Source organism: Ornithorhynchus anatinus, chromosome 7 (assembly GCF_004115215.2).
Source record: "Ornithorhynchus anatinus isolate Pmale09 chromosome 7, mOrnAna1.pri.v4, whole genome shotgun sequence".
Lineage (NCBI taxonomy): Eukaryota > Metazoa > Chordata > Mammalia > Monotremata > Ornithorhynchidae > Ornithorhynchus > Ornithorhynchus anatinus.
The window spans coordinates 30,521,572-30,542,613 of NC_041734.1; the positions used below are offsets into that span (position 1 = coordinate 30,521,572).

Below are 21,042 nucleotides of genomic sequence, written 5' to 3' on the forward strand. Positions count from 1 at the left end.
TGTCATCTGCGTAGAAATGGTAGTCAAAGCCGTGAGAGCGAATGAGTTCACCAAGGGAGTGAGTGTAATTGGAGAACAGAAGAGGGCCAAGAACTGACCCTTGAGGAACTCCAACAGTTAAAGGATGGGAGGGGGAGGAGGCACCTGCGAAGGAGACTGAGTATGACCGGCCAGAGAGATAAGAGGAGAACCAGGAGAGGACGGAGTCCGTGAAGCCAAGGTGAGATAAGGTATGGAGGAGGAGGGGATGGTCGACAGTGTCAAAGGCAGCAGAGAGGTCAAGGAGGATTAGAATGGAGTAGAAGCCATTGGATTTGGCAAGAAGGAGGTCATGGGTGACCTTAGAGAGAGCAGTCTCGGTGGAGTGGAGGGGACAGAAGCCAGATTGAAGGGGGTCCAGGAGAGAATGGGAGTTAAGGAATTCTAAGCAGCGATTGTAGACGACTCGTTCTAGGATTTTGGAAAGGAAGGGTAGTAGGGAGATAGGGCGATAACTGGAGGGGGAAGTGGGGTCAAGAGCGGGTTTTTTTATGATGGGGGAGACGTGGGCATGTTTGAAGGCAGAGGGGAAGGAGCCATTGGAGATTGAGTGGTTAAAAATAGAAGTTAAGGAAGGGAGAGGCTATACAGGTACTCGAGGTATATCTTGTTCTTCAAGATTTGATGAAAATGCTAGTGGCAGTAAGATTTTATCCCAAAATATGACAAATCATTTCCTTCTGTATCTTTTCATGCAAAGATCTCCCTTTGCTGTGCAGTTGCATTTACTGGCTGCAGTAGCCGTTCTCTTTTTTACTTTGTCCCTTGATATAGCAATTCTCTCAAAACCTCTGGTTTAAAAGTAACTCCATTTCTCATTGCTTAAATCTAGCTTATCTCTCTTCTGCTTTGGTCCTCCATCTGTCCACAGACCTGACATAATGTTGGAGGGTTTTGGTTTTGTTTTGTTTATTAATGGCATTTGTTCAGTACTTACTATGTGTCATGTACTGTACTAAGCATTGGGGTAGATACAAGATAATCAGGTTGGTCGCAGTCCACGTCTCCCATAGAGCTCACAGTCTTAATTCCCATTTTACAAATGAGGTAACTGAGGCACAGAACTTAAGTGACATGTCCAAGGTCACAAAGCAGATAAGTGGTGCAGCTGGGATTATAGCACTGGCCCTTCTGACTCGCAGGCCTGTGCACTTTCCACTAAGCAATGCTGCTTCTTGTTTTTTTGTTTTGCTTCATTGCTCCATTTCTAGTCTTTCCCCTTCAACTCAACACACAGAAACTGCTTGGTATTTGGCTATCACCCAGAAGAACATGAGGATTCCAGAATCAAACCAATGCTCTCTCTGTCTCTGATTCTGAAACCATGTGGAGGTTGCCCTCTGTGCCACAGACATAGTCTTTTTCTAAACATTAGCATTTCTTATTGTTGTCTTATGCTTCGAGTTGTGTCCAGCCCATAGAGAAGCCATAGATACATCTCTCCCAGAACACCACACTTCTATCAGCAATCATGCTGGTAGCGTATTCATAGAGTTTTCTTGGTAAAAATACAGAAGTGGTTTACCATTGCCTCCTTCCACGCATATGAGTCTCTGCCCTCGACTCTCTCCCATGCCGCTGCTGCCCAGCACAGGTGCGTTTTGACTTGTAACAGGTTGTCTTCCATTCATTAGGCACTGCCTAAGCTAGGAATGGAATGGGTATACCTCTGATTGACTCTCCCTCCTGTAGTTGTGACTGGTAGAGTACTGGAAACTCTCCAAGTGCAATCTTGAAAGGGGAAACATTAGTATTAAAGATCTCTATTGTTTTCCTCTAATAATATATTTTATGATGCTCATCCATGAATTTATCCAAAAAGCTCTGGAACCAGATGATAATTTTGGCCTCCATATCTTCCTCATACAACCCACCCGCATAGACATGATGTGTTGTGCTTTGCTGCTACTGGGCTGTTTTCCAAGCCCTAGCTGACTGTGGTCCTGACATTTAGTGGTAGGCAGGAGTATGTCTTCCATCCTTTGAGCATTCACAGTTCATCAATACTCTCACATCCCCCAGCCCTCCGCTTTGGGGGTCAAGGGAACACATTCGTTGGTCTTCCCAGACTCTGCTTTGATGCCAGGAGACTTGTGCTTAATAGGGAAAGCATAATGGTTAGAGCACGGGCCTGGGAGTTATAAGGTTATAGGTGCTAATCCTGGCTCTGCCGCTTGTCTGCTGTTGACTATGGGCAAGTCATTCCACTTCTTTGTGCTTCAGTGACCTCATCTGTAAAATGGAGATTGAGGCTGTGAGCCCCATATGGGACAAGGACTGTGTCCAACCCAAATTGCTTGTATCCACCCCAGCACTTAGTACAGTGCCTGGCACAGAATAAGTGTTTAACAAACACCATCATTATTATTACTATTATTATCACCCACCCAAAGCAGAGCGGAGGCAAAGGCTCCTTGCTCTCATTACTGGCATTAACTGAAAGATAAAGGATAAGGAGGAGGCAGGGGAAGTAGTGGCCAAAGCAGAAAAAGGTAGACAAAAGAAGATACCCTGACAGGGCTGTAAATTTAGGGAGTTCTTGGGTGAAGTATTCTCTGGTGCATGATAGTCTTCCTGTTTTGGTAAGTCCCTCTCTCGCCCTTCTTGCCCCCACCTCCCTACACCCACCCTCTCTTACCCACATCCTTCCACTCTGGCAATTTTCTGTCCTTCACTCCATGCACACTGAGCTCCCCACCTCCAACCCATTCTCACTCCACAATTTTATTTTCAAGCCCTTCTCCCATCTGCTCACCTCCTTTATGGCACGTTTTTCTTTGAAAAATTTTTTAACAGTCACGGGGACAGATGGACCTGGATAGAATCAGTGGAGACCCAGATGCATTTTAGGGTGTTGGGGGGATGGGGCAGAACTACCAAGAAGGGATCACCTGGGACGGCCTGGATCTCACCAAAAGCAGGGAGAGTGGGGGAAAACTAGTGATGGGGGCTGAGCATAGGATGAACCATAAAGTTGAAGAAGGAGGAATTTGAGATGCAGGAGCAGGAGAGGAGAGCTGTGCCAGAGCAACTCCAAGAGTGGGCAGAGCAGTCTGAGCGAGATTGGACCTGGGTATCTTCCCTCCTTCCATGTGAATCCAATAAATGGAATACCATGAAAAAGTCACTTCATCAAGAAGTGAAATCTTTGACATAGTCATGTAGCAGAGGGAAAAAGGAAAAACATATTTGATTAAACAAGTATTTTTTATCCTACAAGTCCTAAAGTTGCAAGTGATAGAAAGGAAGAAAAAGAACCAATATTTTAATAACATTTAAGATTCCACCCTCCTACATCTCTCCTCCAGGACCTGGTTAGTGACAAAAGTAAGCCATATGTTGCTAAAAATGAGATGGAGATAGATGTTTCTTTTTTCACATCTGCTTATCCTCTAATCCAGATAATCCCAATTGATGCTGAGGCAGAGTTAAGAAACTCCCTCTGTGAGTAAACATTTTACAAATGTAATGAAAAAGCAACATATTTTTGTTGCACAAAAATTTCCCGAGCATGTGTTCTCTTCATTTCTGCAAGTAGAAAACAAGGCTATTCATTATTTTGGGGAACTTCTCCCTAAACATTAAAGTTATTCTAAATTCCAATTTGAATTCTCCAATTTTCTAAGAGAACAGAACATCTGCTAGTAATCAATAATGTTCCACCCACTTAATCAGCCATCACTATCATAATCAATGACCATTTACTGAGCATCGTATACAGAGAGAACGAAGGGGAAAGAGTGAACCGTCTTCTGTATTTGAAATTGGTCCTGCTATTGGCAACATCCTAACAGTGCCAGCAGGTACAGCTGGAGATCAATGTGTGTTTCATGATCCATTCCATACTATGTGAATGAGAAGATCGTCCTTTGTCATACTGATGTGCTTGGTGCTTGTAGCATCTCTTTTGGCTTTCAAATGTTTTGTGAAACCCTGAATTTCCTTAATTATCTGCTCCTAGGGCGATCTCCCTTCTGATTGCTACACTTGTAGTAATTACATTATCTTCCTCCAAAAATGAGAAGCAGCGTGACCTTGTGGATTGAGCATAGTCAGAAGGACCTGGGTTCTAATCCTGGCTCTGCCACTTGTCTGCTGTGTGGCCTTGGGCAAGCCACTTCACTTCTCTGTTCCTGTTACCTCATCTGTACAATGGGGATTAAGATCTGAGGCCCAAGTGGGACATGGGTCTTGTCCAACCTGACTAGGTTGTACCTATCCCAGCTCTTAATACAATGTCTGGCACAAAGTAAGCATTTAACAAATACCATAAAAAAATTCACTTAAATAACACAGTTTGCAACCCAAGAATATAGCCGCTAGAAGCAGTCCTAGGATGAATCTGTTCTAAGTTAGTGAGTCAGGTAATTTAGGTAGCATGCTTTCAATCAATTGATAGAATTTATGAGCACTTAATCTGGGCACTGAACTAAGCATTTGGGAGAAGAACTGATATAGACATACTTCTCGCCCTCAGGAAGTTCATAATCTAGAGGGGAGATGAATATAAAAAATAAAATACAAGTAGGAAGAATACTAGAATGTAGCGATGATGTACTTAAGTGTCGTGGTGGGGGCTAAATACCCAACTACTTGGGTGACTGGAAGTGTTTAAGTAGCATCTCGATGGCTTATTGGTAGGGAAATGAGAGCTTAATCAGCACAGATCTCTCTGAGGAGATGTGTCACAGGCCTGCAACATAAATGGTCTTGTGTCAGAACTAGACAAGAACATTATGAACTTGGGTCAGAACGGTAGCAAATATGGCCATTTTACAAAATGCTGCAGATTGGATTTCTAATACTCAAAGTGTAACCTGGAGACTGACAGTACAGAAGGAATTTTTATGGACTTGGGGGCATCAAAAGGACCTAATAAGAAAGACTGAACCTTGCCAGTGAGGATCCTGGGGATAGGGGTACTGGAAAAAAGAGACTTCTCAAGAACCAATAAAAGGATACTGAAACAGAGCATAGCCTAATGGAAAGAGATAGGATTGATTGGGCGTCAAGAGACCTGGAATCTAATCCCAGCTCTTCCACTTGCCTGTTGTGTGGCCTTGGGCAAGTTACTTGACTTCTCTGTGCTTCAGTTTTCTCATGTCTAATATGGGGATTAAATATCTATTCTCCTTCCCTGTTATCTGAGAGCCTAATGTGGAGCAAACATTGTATCTGATATGATTGTATCTACTTCAGTGCTAAGTACAGTGCTGTCCAAAGACCTTGATTCTTATTATCATTAGTAGTAGTGGTAGGATGCATGTCCCGTCATCACATATAAATCCCTACATTCAAGTTAATGTTCTGGTGGCATTTAAGGATGCCATTCCTAATTAAGATCAGGCAGCATGTGAAAAGCTGATCAAACAAATGTTCTCCATGAATGCAATTCCCCACAAGAATATGTCAAGTTACAATAGACATTTACTGTAGAATATCAAAATATATCTCAAGGATTGGAATGTTTGCCCCATGAATACACCATCCAAAGAAAGACTGTGTTTCTTTCAGCAGAGGCACGTTGAAAAGTGCCTTTTACTCTTTGTGATAAACTTAAAGCAGATTTACCCAGTTCAGATCTCATACAGCAGTATTTAGGCCAACACAGATATAAATACAAAGAAAAACTACAGGCTTTAAAACAAATTTTCAACAAAGAAAAGGAGTGGAGGAATTTCCTTTGCAATTGAAAACTTTGAGAGGACCGAAAATAATTTAGGCTCACTCCTTAGGGATCTGCAAATCACTAACAGCTCCTTGAATGGAAGTGATTTAGCAAAATACTCATTACTTGTATGACAGTTCGAGTGGCATAAGCTTCTTCGTTTTTAAAAGAGAAGCAGCAGCCAATTTAATGCCTAAAAGTCCCTAATGTGGGTGTTAAATATTTAGAATGGGACTTCAGAGAAGGTCCATCACCTAAGAAACTACTGACACACACATTATATGATAATTGCTGATGGATACTCCCATCAGGAACCACCAATGAGACACAGAGTTGAAGCCACGGGACTGATAACCCACACAGAGGAGTTGATTATAGTACTAATGGCTTGAGCAGCTTTGCACGCACACTCTTGTTGCCATGGCAACACAATGGGCAAGAAGGCAGCCAGAGAGGCAGCCTATTGCTAAGTGCAAGTGTCATTTTCACTCACTGCCAGTGCTGCAGGCAGAGCCAGGTCTAGGATACAGCTCTGACACTTCCCAGAACTGTTCTCCATCCACAGGAGCAACAGAAGGGCGAGAGAGCACCTATCAGGAACAAGTAATTGGAGATGGGATCGCAGCTGTCCCTGGGAGGAGGGGGAAGGTAAGGGAGAAGAAGGGCAGCAAACTCAGCAAAACGGCCTCAAGGCTGGGGTTTTAGGTCCAAGTTAAATACAGCTTGAATTGGGAGTTTTTTTTAAAGTGTTTGACATTGTTCCTACTAAGGGGTTCTTCACATTACCTTAGTCCTGGTATCTATTTGTGTGGATATGAAGAGAAAAATCTGGTACACAAGAAAGGATCCAGGATTTTCTTTTATACTAGGAAGTGACCATAAACCACGCTGGCCACACTGGAAAGGTTGACAACTCCAAGGGCTAGTGATTACTTTTAGGGGAGCTTTGCATTAGAGGAACGTGACTTGGCAAAGCTGGCTTTAAATCCTGCAATGTTTTCCTCAATATTTCATGAAGCTGTCTCTTCCTCTTTACCATTTTAGACCTCCACTGATTTAGGCTTCTCTTACGTCCTTGGTAAGATTACTGTAATAACTTGACTATTCTTGGCATAGTGAATAGAGCATGGGCCTGGGAGTCAGAAGGTCATGGGTTTTAATACTGGCTCTGCCACTGGTTTGTTGTGTAACCTTTGTCAAGTACTTCACTTCTCTGGCCCTCGATTATCTCATCTCTAAAATGGGGATTGAGATAGTGAGCCCCACATGGGACAGGACTGTGTCCAACCCAATTTGCTTGTATCCACCCCAGCGCCTAGTAATATAGTAGTAATAATATAGTAATATTATGTAATAATAATATTATTATTATGGAATTTGTTAAGTGCTTACTATATGCAAGCACTGTTCTAAGCATTGGGGTGGATACAAGGTAATCAAGTTGCCCCACATGGGGCTCACAATCTTAATCCTCATTTTACAGATGGGGTAACTGAGGCACAGAGTAGTTAAGCAGCTTGTTCAAGTCACACAGCAGATAAGTGGTGGAGACAAGATTAGAACCCACATCCTCTGATTCCCAAACCCATGATCTTTCTAAATCATTCTGCTCCACATCTTATATATGCTTGTTTGTGGTAGAGGTATTCATTTATGGTTGCTATACTCACCTTTTTTCTTGCTCATTTAACCAATGTATATTCATCAATTTACATCTGTCTCACACCAGATTGTAAACTTCTGGATGGGTGGGGCAGTGAATAATGCTTTTTATCTATATCCCCCAAAGGCCTAATGCAGTGCTCTGCATATAGTAGGTTCTCAAAAAATACTATTGGCAATGACAGAACATTCATTAACTAGATTAACCTAGGGAGAACATTTCCAGTACAGAGTTGGAGAAATTAAACCAAAAAACAAGTTTCTTGGCCCAGGCAGTAGTGTTTGGGAAGATATGAGGTGTGAACCAGATGTGACCTTCCCAACCCCAACAAGCCTTACATTATTCAACATCTCCTACCGCCTTTTAATTTCTTTTTCCACAGCTCCAGTTCTGCTGGGTTCCATCAGGGAATCTTGCTTCTGGTACCTTTTTCACAATCCCAAGTTCTCTCCTTTGACTTACAAAACTTTAAATACTATATGTCAATTTACTCTTCAGAAAATAATGCTGATATGAAACTTGAAAGATTATATATGTCTTTCCACTCATGAAATTAATTACCTTTAAATCCCCTGCCTGATCACAGGAATTACAAAAGTAAAATGCTGAAATAGTTCAGTGGTACACTTATAAACATCTGAGAAGTAATCGATTTTATCTGTATGCCTCTGGTTTTACCTCTACTCTTAGGAACCTGGATACTCTGTCCTGTTTCCAAATTCTGCAAAGTAGCCTGGAGTCCTGTAATCTAAAGAATGAAACAAGTAGTCATCATTTACCCATAATACAAGTTTATCAAATAATCAAAGCAGAGACTAATTACATAAAACCTTAGAAAGATTTTCTCAAATACCTCCCTTAGCTTCATTTCAAGAAGGTTGAAATATGTGTCTCGTACAAACTTAACTCTAAACTTAACCTTGCAGTTAAAATGGAATGTGTTGGATTGTGTTGAATGTGCCTTGTACAAAAGGAATGTATGCAATTATTTATTTTGGTATTTAAAGATTTAATTATACAATGTGATTTCATGAATCAAACTGATAATTTAAGTGCTACTGATTTTTAAGATATTTTCTTCTAGGTACAGAATGTTTTTCCTTCATTTTATTATTCCTTATGTGTTTAGAATAGAGGAGGCATGAATGATTACTGGAATACTAAACCACATAGAGATTAAACAACTGGCCCAAGATTCAGAAACTACTGGAGCAGGGAAGGAATGTAATGTTCCAACTCAATGCTCTCTTGACAAGAAAATCCCCTTTTCTAATTTTATTGAAACACTATTTCCTATCAAGAATAGTTGTTCACCTGGTACCTAAATGATGAGGAACCATTCCTGCCCTGAAAGAATTCAATTTTTCCATTAGGGATGACTTTAAAATTCAAGCTAGAAAAGCATCACTTCTCCCAATCTGTACAATTAAACTGAAAAAAATATATATTTTCTGGCAAAAATTTCAGCAGGATGAAAATGGCTTAAATTTAGAAAACACAAAATAAATGGTGAAAAAATATAAGAATGCCTATCTAAAATGAAGCAGCAACATGACAAACAGGATGATCTAATTGAAAGAGCAAGGTCCTGAGGGTCAGAGGACCTGGATTCTATTCCCAGCTCCATCACTGGCACGCTCTGTGACCTTAGGCAAGTCACTTAACTGCTCTGTGCCTTAGTTTCCTCATCTGTAAAATGGGGATTCAATACCTGCTGTCCCTCCTACTTAGACGAGGAGCCACATGTGGTACAGTGACTATGTAATTATTATATAAGTGATTATCTTGTATCTGCCCCAATGTTTAGTATAGTGCTTGGCAAATAGTAAGCACCTAGAAGTGCTATCATCATCATAATAATAGTTATTATCATTATTATTATTACTATACTTTCATAAAGTCAATTAAATGAAAGCAATGATCAGGGGAAAAACTATTTAGTCTGCAATTCTTTACCTGTTTTCAATGGCATCAACTTTTTAATTGGAATGGAATGACAAAACAACTCTTGGATATTTTATGAAAACAATGCCAACAAAAATAAACTTGAATAGAAAAAGAGAATTTCAAATTACTATGAGACGCATGCTTAAGATGAGAAATGCAGCTATTATAACACAAAGGTAGAGTGAACCATGGCAGCTCAGTATGGATTGGCTTTGACTGTCCAAGGCCAAGAAACAGACCATAGTACATCCAGCTATTCATTTCTACCATTTTTTCATGTTATGGGATAACATGGCACTAATATGAAATTCTAGCTCTGGGGAAATAACTGGTAGGAATTTATGCTATATAATTTTGACTCAAACAAATTTAATTTGCCTGTCAATTAAGTGTTTAGCCAGAGATAATGTTCCATTTTAACAGAACGGTTAAGTTTAGAGTTAAGAGTCTACATAGAAGAAACAAGAAGTCAAGTATCAAAATGACTATGTAGCCAAACCATGTTAGTAATGCTCTATGTCACTGCAGCTGTGACCAAGAAATGTAAGCCAGAGTTACTGCAAACCTCACTTTAGCCTGTAACTTTCATCTAATTTTCCTCCCAACACCTTTTCAAAAATTGTGAATGGTCAGGAAATCAACTGGTTCGAGCAGCACATTCCCTTCCTTGTCTCATAATAAAGACTGATAATAAGGTTGCCTTATCCAATTTCTTACCTGTCCAACTGCTCTATCTTTTTCCAAGGTAGTCAGCATTTTCTGCCTCAGTAAAGAATCTTTCTTCTCCTGCAGCAACTTTAGAGTTTTCTCATATGATCCATAATGTAACTTTAACCTATGAAAGTTCAACGGTCAATTGCATTTTATAGGACAACTGATTTAAACTGGTTACTTCTAACTAAACTTTTTTGCTACAGTCAAAAATAAAACATCTTAAAAGTCAAGTGCACAATATCAAGGGGTGGAAAAACACATTATTTGGGATAGGTTTCTTGCCTATCCACCATATAAAATACTGAATAACTTTCCTAATCTAGTAACTGCATATGGCACTGACACTAATGTTCATCATCTTTTCTTCATCCCTATATTATTCATTTTGAAGAAAGCTTTAAACTTTAAACTGACTTTAAACTTGCTGTGGCCAGGGAACGTGTCTGCCAACTCTATTGTACTGTACTTTCTCAAGAGCATAGTACAGTACTTTGCACATAGAACCGTGTGATGATGATGATGGTGATGATGATGATGATGATGATAATGATGATTCAGGAAAAAAACAAAATATCAACTAGTTACCTGAAAACCTGCTTTAAAGTAGTTGAGAGCTACCAAGAGTAAGAGATGATGAATTTCCTTGAACATGCTGACTAGACTAAAAGGGTTCTTACACTGAATAATACACATTTAGCAAGAAATACCTCACACTGCCTAATGAAATAAAACATGAAAATATTCTGCTACATGAAATCGAAAAATATTTTACCTTAGAATTTTGTGTTTCACAATTTCCAGGAAGGTTAACATTATTTGACATTAGATGAAGAACAAATGAAAAAATTGTATGCTTCCTTGCTGAAGACTTATGGCTGAATGTGAATTCCAAATAGCAGAGCATTTTTTTGCTTGTGAAAAATAAAGAGACTCACTGGAACTTCAAAAGCCTAGCAGAAACATATCCTAGCCCCAGGCCTCGACCAGGGACAAGGCAGGAGGAAAGGATCTGAATCAACCAATCAATCAATGGTACTTACTGAGCCCTTAATGTGTACTAAGCTATTGGGAGAGTACAACTGAATAGAATTGGGGGGCAGGAGGAAAACAGAGTTCCTGCAGGAGCAAGTTGTAAAGCAATTCTTCCTACAGAAAAGTCAGTGTATGTATAAATCATTTAATGGTAAGAAAACCCACCATGCCTACCCTCACTGGGCCCTCCTCTCTTCCACGCAGAGCATTCCTGCCATCCTCTTCTCCCTTCTCCCCGCCACCACCTCACACCTTCTAGCTGGCCCAACCTTTTGCTTTTAAATATTTATTCATTTTTCAATAGTATTTGTTAAACATTTCTTATGAGTCAAGCACTGCTCTAAGCACCCACTTTGGGCTGACATGATTATCTTGTATCTAAAATGATTATCTTGTATCTCTCCCATTGCTTAGTGCAGTGTTTGGCACATAGAAAGCATAGAAATTAGAGAAGCAGCGTGGCTTGGTGGAAAAAGCACGGGCTTTGGAGTCAGAGGTCATGAGTTCAAATCCCAGCTCTGCCACTTGTCAGCTGTGTGACTGTGGGCAAGTCACTTCACTTCTCTGTGCCTCAGTTCCCTCATCTGAAAAATGGGGATTAAGACTGTGAGCCCCACATGGGACAACCTGATTCCCCTGTGTCTACCCCAGCGCTTAGAACAGTGCTCTGCACATAGTAAGCGCTTAACAAATACCAACATTATCATTATTATTATTATTATAGAAATTAATTTCCCACTAACCTGAACAGTATCATCCTTTCAGCCAATGCTAGCACTAATGAACTGTCTGTCTCCCCAGCTCTAGACTGTAAGTTCATTGTGACGGGGAATGTCACTGTTTATTGTTGTATTGCACTTTCCCAAGTGCTTATTACAATGCTCTACACACAGTAAATGCTCAATATATATGACTGAATGAATGAATGAACATACTTCAATTAATCAATTGAGGACATTAATTGAGCATTTAACTTGTACAGAACAACTTACTAAGTATTTGGGAGAGTATAATAGAACATAATTGGTAGCCATGATCTCTGCCTACAGGGATCATAAAATTTTGTGGGGAGACAGACTATAAAGTGAATTACAAATACAAGAAACAACAGAGTACAAGCAGCAACCTGACTCAGTGAAAAGAGCCTGGGCTTTGGGAGTCGGTAGATCCAGGTTCTAATCCCGGCTCTGCCACTTGTCTGTTGTGTGACCTTGGGCAAGTCACTTAACTTCTCTGTGCCTCAGTTACCTTATCTGTAAAATGGGGATTAAGACTGTGAGCCCCATGTGGGACAACCTAATTACCTTGTCTCAACCCCAGCGCTTAGAACAGTCTTTGGCACATAGTAAGCACTTCACAAATGCCATAATTATTATTATTATTATATGTGCTTAAGTGGTCAGGGGAGTGTGACTATCCAATGCAAAAATGGCCTAGAATCACTGAGGGGATGAGAGATTAGACAGAGGAGGCTTCCTGGTGGAGAACTGATTATATTAAGGCTCTGAAGAATGGGAGAGGGGTGGTTTGACAGATGAAGGGGGACGGAGTACCGGGTTGGAGGGAGGATGTGAGCAAGAGGTTGACAGTGATGGAGACGGGATAGAGATATAGTAAGTATATTTGTGTAAGAGGGGCAAAGTGTGAAGGCTGGGTTGCAGTGGGAGAGGAGTAAAGATAAGGTAGGAGGGAGAGAGTTGACTGAGTTCCCTAAACCCAATGGTGAGGAGTTCCTTCTTGGTATGGAGATGGCTGGCAACCACTGGAGGTTTTTGAGGAGTGTGGAGATGTGTGCACAATGATTTTCTAGAAAAATGATCCAAAATTAACACACAGGTAGGTATAATTCATTTTTTGACCACTCTAATTGTAAATATTTTGCATTTGTTTCACTGGCTCCTTGTGGGTAGGATATACACTATTTCATTATTTTGTACTTCCCAAGAGCTTAGTACATATAGTCCAGGAAAGCAACGTGGCCACAGTTCCCTCATCTGCAAAATGTGGTCCAATATTTGTGCTCCTACATAGATTGTGACCCCCATATGGTACTTTTTTCTCTTTTTTTTCCTCATGGTATTTGTGAAAGCGCTTATTATGTGCCAGGCACCATACTAAGTGCTGGGGTAGATGCAAGTTGATCAGGTTGGGAACAGACTCAGTCCCTGCTTAATCTGCATTTTTCAAATGAGGTAACTGAGGCCCAGAGAAGTTAAGTGATTTGCCCAAGGTCACACAGCAGACAAGTGGCAGAGCCAAGATAAGAACCCAGGTCCTTCTGACTTCCAGGCCCATGCTCTTTCCCCTAAGCCATGCTACTTCTCTAACTATCTTGTATCTACCCCAGCCTACTATGTCTACCCCACTGTACCAAGGAACAGTGCTTTGTACATAGTAAGTGCTTAACAAATACCATTAACATTATTATTGTCAAAAATAATAAATGCTACTATTACTACTTAAGAAAAGAGTTGGTGGGGAGGAAGTGCAACAAGAAGTGCAACAAGAAGTTCAGACAACCCTTTTAAGGAATTTGGATAGGAAATGGAGGCAAATGGAGGCAAGAGATAGAGAGATATTTGGAGACAGACTATGAGGTCCAGAAGTTAGCACAGTGGAAAGAGCTCCTGGAGAGTTCAAGAGAGCAATAAGGGAGGGAAGGAGAGGGAAGGAGAGTCGGAGTGAGGGTTTTTAAAACCAGAAGTAAAAGAGTCAGAGGTACAGGCAGTGATAAAGGGGAAGGAGGGTCCATGAGAAGTTCAAGACTGGTGATTTCTATTTCACTGACAGATAATCAATCAATGGTATTTATTAATAATGGCATTTGTTAAGCACTTACTATGTGCCAAGCACTGTTCTAAGCACTGAGGGGGATGCAAGGTAATCAGGTTGTCCCACACGGGGCTCACAGTCTTAATCCCCATTTTCCAGATGAGGTAACTGAGGCACAGAGAAGTTAAGTGACTTGCCCAAAGTCACACAGCTGACAAGTGGTAGAGACGGGATTAGAACCCATGACCTCTGACTCCCAAGCCCGTGCTCTTTCCACTGAGCCACGCTGCTTCTCTGATTTTTTTATTTTTTTATGATTTATTGTGTGCTTGCTGTGGCAGAGGATTGTACTAAGCACATATAATATTCATGCATATATATACACATACATCAGCTATAGATGGGGGTAGAAGTCTTGAGATAGCGCAATTTCTGATAGTGCCAAATTTATAATTAATGAATGGCTTAGGGACCATGAGAACCAGGTTTTCTGAACCAGCCTGGGCTAAAAGCATAGGTTAATTTATAGGACTATGAATCCATTATCTTCTGTCCACACAACTTGAGCTGCAATTACCTCATAAAGAACTGCAAGCTCCTCTAGGCCAGTGACTGGCTTTTCTTGGTCTTTTACCTTTATGAATGCTCCCAAGCACTTAGAACAGTGTTCTGTATACAACAGGCAATCAAATACTAATAATGCTGTTCTCTGACAACTTGAACGACAACAAATTTATTGTTAGGATATATGGTCTATATCAATTTAACAATTAATTACTTACAGAAAAATTCTAACACAGGAGGTGACATTAAATGTAATTACCTACCCTTTAATATCATTATTAAGTCTGTCCCTTTCCTGGACTACCTGCTTGTGGTGAAGTCGATGGAAGTCACATTCTTTCTTCGATTTCAGCAGATTTTTGTTAGCTTTGCTGCGCAAAAAGAAAGAGAAATAATTCTTTAGAGGCTTATCATCAAAATAATGAAAACTGGATGAATTATGGTCATGGAAAAATTAGTTTTTAAAAGCCAAGTCATTGGTGCAGATTGAGGATTTTATACTGTCTGAAAATTTAACTAGAGAAATGAATTCCAGTATAATTCTAATTAGATCATTGGCCTTCATTTTCAACATCACCACACCACCACAAAATTTAAATTAACTATTATTGATGAAGGGCAGGAATCACCTAGCCATAGAAACTATGAATCCTAAAATACATTCCTCTAAGTCTCGGTTGAGGACTATTTTGGATCAAATGACAAAGAAGCTTAATTCTCCACTTTTCTGACATGTTCTAATTCTCATCAGAAACCTTTGGAAGTTTCTCAAAGATCCATTCACAATAGACCTCAATATATTAGGCAGATACTGATCAGGATCCAACTGATTAAGGACCCCTAACCTTAAAAATAAAAACTAAAATGAGACCTCCATCCAGGAGCTCAGTTCAGAGTTACATTAAACATTATATAATCTCATTCTCATTTAATATGCCTTTTTAAATAAATATAAATTTCATTTCCTCACATTTTTAAGGCTTGAAGAGTGCCTAGAAAGTTAATAGCAAACAATGAATACTCAATAACAGTGTAATAACTATTCTTTGCAATAACACTATTAATGGGGAGATTTGGGGTCATGTGCTTAATGTTACCTACAAAACAAACGCTTGGATGATAATCCCTTCCACATCAATTGCATGACACTTCCTGGACTATTTATTTTGCTACGCGAGAAAAGTTAAGAATATATTGCCTACCTATATCTTAAAGTTTTCTGGCTTTCAATTAATCAGTCCATGAATGGTATTCATTGGAGTACTTGCCTGTGCCAAACACTGTGTATTGATTACCTGGGAAAATTTAATTCAACATAGTGTGACTGTGGGCAAATCACTTAACTTCTCTGTGCCTCAGTTACCTCATCTGTAAAATGGGGATTAACTGTGAGCCTCACGTGGGACAACCTGATTACCTTGTATCTACCCCAGTGCTTAGAACAGTGCTCTGCACATAGTAAGCGCTTAACAAATATGAACATTATTATTATAGTTGGAAGAAACTATCCCTACCCACAAAAAGATTACAATCTACTGGAGGAGAGAGACATTAAAATAAATCACAGATAGATGAAATAGAGTAGCAGGATATTCACATATGTACTGCGGGGCTGGGGTGAATATCAAAGTGCTTAAGAGGTAAACAGCCAAGTTCATAGTCAATGCAGAGGGGAGAGTGGATGGGGTAATGAGGGCTTAGTCTGGAAAGGCCTCTTGCGGGGGAGATGGGATTTTAGGAGGGTTTTGAAAGTGGGAGGAGTGATGGACTAACAGATATGAAGAGGGAGGGAGGATGTGGGCAAGGGGCCAGTGGAGTGATAGATGAGCTTGAGATATACAGAGTAAATTGGTGTTAAAGGAGTGGAGTGTGCAAAATGGGTTAAAGTAGGAGATCAGTGAGGTCAGTAGGAGGGAGAGAGCTGATTGAGTGTCTTAAAGTAGATGGTAAGGATTTTCTTTGATATAGAAGTAGATGGATGACCACTGGAGATTTTAAAAGATTGGGGAGATATGTACTGAAGCATTTTTCAGAAAAACAATCGGGGCAGCAGAGTGAAGTATGATCTGGAGAGGGACAGACAGGTGGAAGCGAGGTCAGCAAGAAGGCTGATGCAGTAATCAAGACAGGACAGGATAAATGCTTGGATTAATCTGGTAGCAGTTTGGATGGAGGGGAAAGGGCAGATTCTAAAGATGTCGTGATGGTTGAACCAACAGGATTTTATGACAGAGTGAATGTGTGGGTTGAATGAGAGAGATGAGTCATTGTTATCATCAATGATATTTATTAAGTGCTTATTACAAGCAGAGGTGAAGAGCATTGTATTAGGTCGGGGCAAATACAGGGTTTGGGTGGGAAAATGAAGATTAAGGTTAACTTCAAGGTGTCCGTAGTATAGTCAAATAGAGATGTACTGAAGGCAGGAGGAAATGGGAGGCTGCAGAGAAGGGGCAAGATCAGGGCTAGAGAAATAGATTTGGGAATCATCCATGGAGAGATGGTAGTGTGGATAGTATATTTCTGTTCAATAAAACAAATTAAATTAATACTAAAGCATACTAAATAATACTTCCCCTATTATGAATTTCCTGGTATCCCTTAAAAATGAGCAATTTCTCCCTCTTGATTAGATAAAGCAATAGTAGAATTACCTTGTATCTACTCCAGCGCTTAGAACAATGCGTGGCACATAGTAAGCACTTAACAAATACTATCATTATTATTATGTCCACCAACTCCATTGTATTGTACTTTCCCAAGAACTTAATACAGTGCTCTGCATACAGTATGTGCTCAATAAATATTACTGACTGATTTTTTTAATGGTATTGGTTAAGCCCTTACTATGAGCTAGATACTATACTAAGGCCAAGGTACAAGATAACCAGCTTGGACACAGTCCCTATCCCACTTAGGGCTCACACACTTAATCTCCATTTTACAGATGAAGTAAATCTAAGTGTTATGGAGCTGGGGGTATGGTAAATATCAAAATGCTTAAGGTACAGAGATCCAAGTGCACAGGGGACACAGGAGAAGTGAGGGATGTCCTCTTGGAGGAGATATGATTTTATCAGGGCTTTGAAGATGGGGAGAGTGTCCTCTATCATCAAAGAGAGTAAGATGAAGGAGAAAGGGTGTGGGTAAGGTAAGCATCATGAAGGTTGATCATGGAAGAGAGAAGTATGACAGGGTGGATGTGACTTTTAAGAAGCAGAATATTAAAATTAGGAGGGTGGTGGCTGTGTAGCTGGAAAGATGCCTATTAATGGATTAAAAACTCATCCTCTTGTCTTTGTTCTCCCCCCGCTCCCCCCCGCCCCGGCCTTCCTGGAGCTGACCCTCTATTCCTCTCCTTTCCTAATTTTAGTCCTGGTTTCCTTTGCCCCCTTCCTCAGTTAGACCTTACTGTGTCTGGCAGGCGGAGACCTTTTAAGTGGAATGGAGAAATACTGCAGGTGATAAACAAGTGATGACAGACACTCAGAGACAGAGGTGTGTACTTCTTGAAACACTAACCCTTCTTTTGGGGGACTGAAAGGACTTTTTTATAGAGAAATTTTCAATCAACAGGAGTGTCATGGCCAGTGGGAAGGGGACCCAGAAAAGGAGACGAAAGAAACCTGCATACCTGGAATAAGTTGAATCTGGACAGAGACTGAAAGATAGTGGCATGGTTGAACTGAGAATTAAAGTGAACATGAAGGCCAGAGGACACCCACACAAACTGTGACTTGTAAAAACTTCTAAGGGAAAGAAAACCCAAAACACTTTCTATGTGGTGTTCTTTCCCTCTCTCCAAACTTCTACCATTGTGGCCCAAGCAATTACCATATCCCACTTCGACTAGAGCACCAGTCTCCTTGCTGACTTCTCTGCCTTCAATGTCTCCCTACTCCAATCCAAACTTCACTCTGCTGCCAGATCATTTTTCTAAAAATCATTCAGTCCACACCTCTCCACTCCAAAAAACCCTCCTTGGTTGCCCACCTACCTCAACATCAAGCAGAAACTCCTTAGGTTTTTAGGCATTCAATCAGTTCCCCCTCTAGACTGTAAGCTCACTGTGGGCAGTAATGTGTCTGTTATATTGTTATATTGTACTCTCCCAAGTGCTTAGCATAGTGCTCTGCACACATTAAGTGCTGAATAAGACTGACTGCTCCTGATCTCACTAAGCTCATTGTAAGCAGGTAGTTTGTTTATTATTATATTGTACTCTCCCAAGTGCTTAGTACAGTGATCTGAAGTGCTTAATCAATATGACTGACTAATTTCTTTTAATGGAATTTGTTAAGCACTTACAGCGTGTCCAACACTGTTCTAAGCTGGAGTAGACAGGGGTCAATTAAGTCACACACAATCTCTGTTCCACATGGGGTTTACAGTCTAAGTAGGAGGGAGAACAGGTGTTGAATTCCCATTTCACAGTTGAGGAAACTGAGGCACAGAGAAGTACAGTGACTTGCCTAAGGTAACAGAGCAAGCAACTGGCAGAGCCAGAATTAGAACCCAGGTCCTCTGACTTCAAAGCCTATGATCTTTCCACCAGGCCACGCTGCATCTCCTATTACCACCCAGTCCTTCCCACACACTTTGATCCTCTAACACCACCCAACTGATCTCCTTAGTTTGCCACCAACCCTTAATCACATGATCTTTCTGGCCTGGAATTCCTTCTCCCTTCATATCCAACAGAGGCCACTCTCATCATCTTCAAAGCTTTACTAAGATCATACCTCCTCTAAGGGGCTTTTCATGACTAAACTTTCATTTTCTCACCCTATTTGTTCTCCCTTCTTTGTCATCTATGAGCATGGGCATGTAAATAACTGAGCACTTTGATATTCACCCCACCCCCACCCCCACCCTTATGTAGGTACACATCTTTAAACTCTGCCGATTTCCCTAACTGGAACTTATTTTAATATCTGTCTTCCCCACAAGATTGTAATACCTTGTGGGCAGGGATTGCATCCATCAACTCTATTGTATCATTCTCTCCCAAGAACATAATACAGTGCTCTGCACACAGCAAGCACTCGATAAATATTATTGATTGATTAGACTATGTCAAGAAGCAAAAGACTTTTGGCATGGGCCAAGGAATTGGGAGAATTGGAGTTGGGGTTTTTAAAGTATAATGGAAGAATCTACATGGCTTTTTAAACCTAGGAATTACTGGGAATTACAGTTAAAATTCACTCTGGAGATAAACATTTTATGGGCATCAGAATGAAGGAGTGTTTAGAAGTAGATGAGAGGATGAATACAAACTCATTAAGAGAATAATGGTGAACTGGAACAGAAAGTAAAGGAATCCTGTTTGCTTTTTAAAGTGCTTTTTTGTTTGTATGTACTTGTTTTTAAAGAAAAATGTTAATCATAGCAAATACAGAAAAACTCATCCAGATTAAATAGCTTCAATTCCTTCACATTTTCCTCATTGCTGCAATTTTCCATCTATTTAATGCATTCTATTTTTCTCCCTGAATTTCCACCAGTTTCTCAACATCCTTTTTAAAAGATGAAGGGGAAAATCATTACAAGTAACATACTTAGCTGCAACTTTATAATGTTCCAATTCTTTTTTTAAACTTTTGTTCTCTTCTTCTAGAAGTTGATTCTGAGTGTATACGTCTGGGACCAACCTGGGATCTGAGGGTTGAAATGAGCCTTTTTGTAAAATTTCATACCTAGAATGACAAATACGTTGCTTTTAATTTACATATTTTTTTCCAATTCAATTCATTACTGCTAATAATAACAATGATAATGATAATAATTATTGTGGTATTTGTTAGGTGCTTACTATGTGCCAAGCACTGAACCAATTCATTCATTCATTCAATTGTATTGATTGAGTGCTTACTGTGTGCAGAGCACTGTACTAAGAGCTTGGAATGTACAATTTGGCAACAGATAGAGACAATCCCTGTCCAACAACAGCCTCACATACTAAAAGGGGGAGACAGACAGCACAACCAAACAAGTAGTCAGGCATCAATACCATCAAAATAGATAAACAGAATCATAGTTATAAACACACCATTAATGAAATAGAGTAATAAATAATATATACAGATATACACAAGTGCTGCGGGGAAGGGAAGGGGGTAGAGCAGAGGAAGGGATTAGGGGCAATGGGGAGGGAGTAGGGGCAGAGGAAAAGGGAGGGCTCGGTCTGGGAAGGCCTCCTAGGGGAGGTGAGCTCTCAGTAGGGCTTTGAACTAAGTGCTGGGATAATCAGATCCCACATGGGTCTCACAGTCTAAATAAGAGGGAGAACAGTATTGAATCCCCATTTTGCAGATAAGGAAGCTTCTTACCTTCCTTGTGAAATGAAGTATTTACTTACTTACTCACATATTTACTTAATTGATCCATGTCTACCCCAGTGCTTAGAATGCTCCTTGACACATTGTAAGTGTTTAACAAATACCATTTTAAAAAAAGAGATTAGTCAGTCAACCATATTTATTGAACACTTACTATGTGCAGAGTAAATCTGTCTTGTTTTTGTCTGTCTCCCCTATTAGACTGTAAGCGCGTCCATGGGCAGGGATTGTCTCTATCTGGTGCTGAATTGTACATTCTAAGCGCTTAGTACAGTGCTCTGCACATAGAAAGCACTCAATAA

At 40.3% G+C, this 21,042-nt stretch overlaps 1 protein-coding gene across 5 annotated transcripts in view; it reads right to left on the reverse strand.

The window, feature by feature from the left end:
- SPAG16 (sperm associated antigen 16) overlaps nucleotides 1–21,042 on the reverse strand; it is a 772,121-nt gene that overhangs the window by 730,409 nt on the left and 20,670 nt on the right. For 4 of the 5 annotated variants that reach the window (XM_029068265.2, XM_029068264.2, XM_029068267.2 and 1 more), the window contains exons 5-8: nucleotides 19,961–20,098; nucleotides 14,663–14,770; nucleotides 10,035–10,152; nucleotides 8,049–8,118 (exon numbers count right to left, since the gene is read on the reverse strand). In XM_029068265.2, coding sequence (XP_028924098.1) covers nucleotides 8,049–8,118; nucleotides 10,035–10,152; nucleotides 14,663–14,770; nucleotides 19,961–20,098 — 434 coding nt within the window. The remainder of the gene's footprint in view (nucleotides 1–8,048; nucleotides 8,119–10,034; nucleotides 10,153–14,662; nucleotides 14,771–19,960; nucleotides 20,099–21,042) is intronic. The other variant, XM_029068266.2, reaches the window with a different exon arrangement.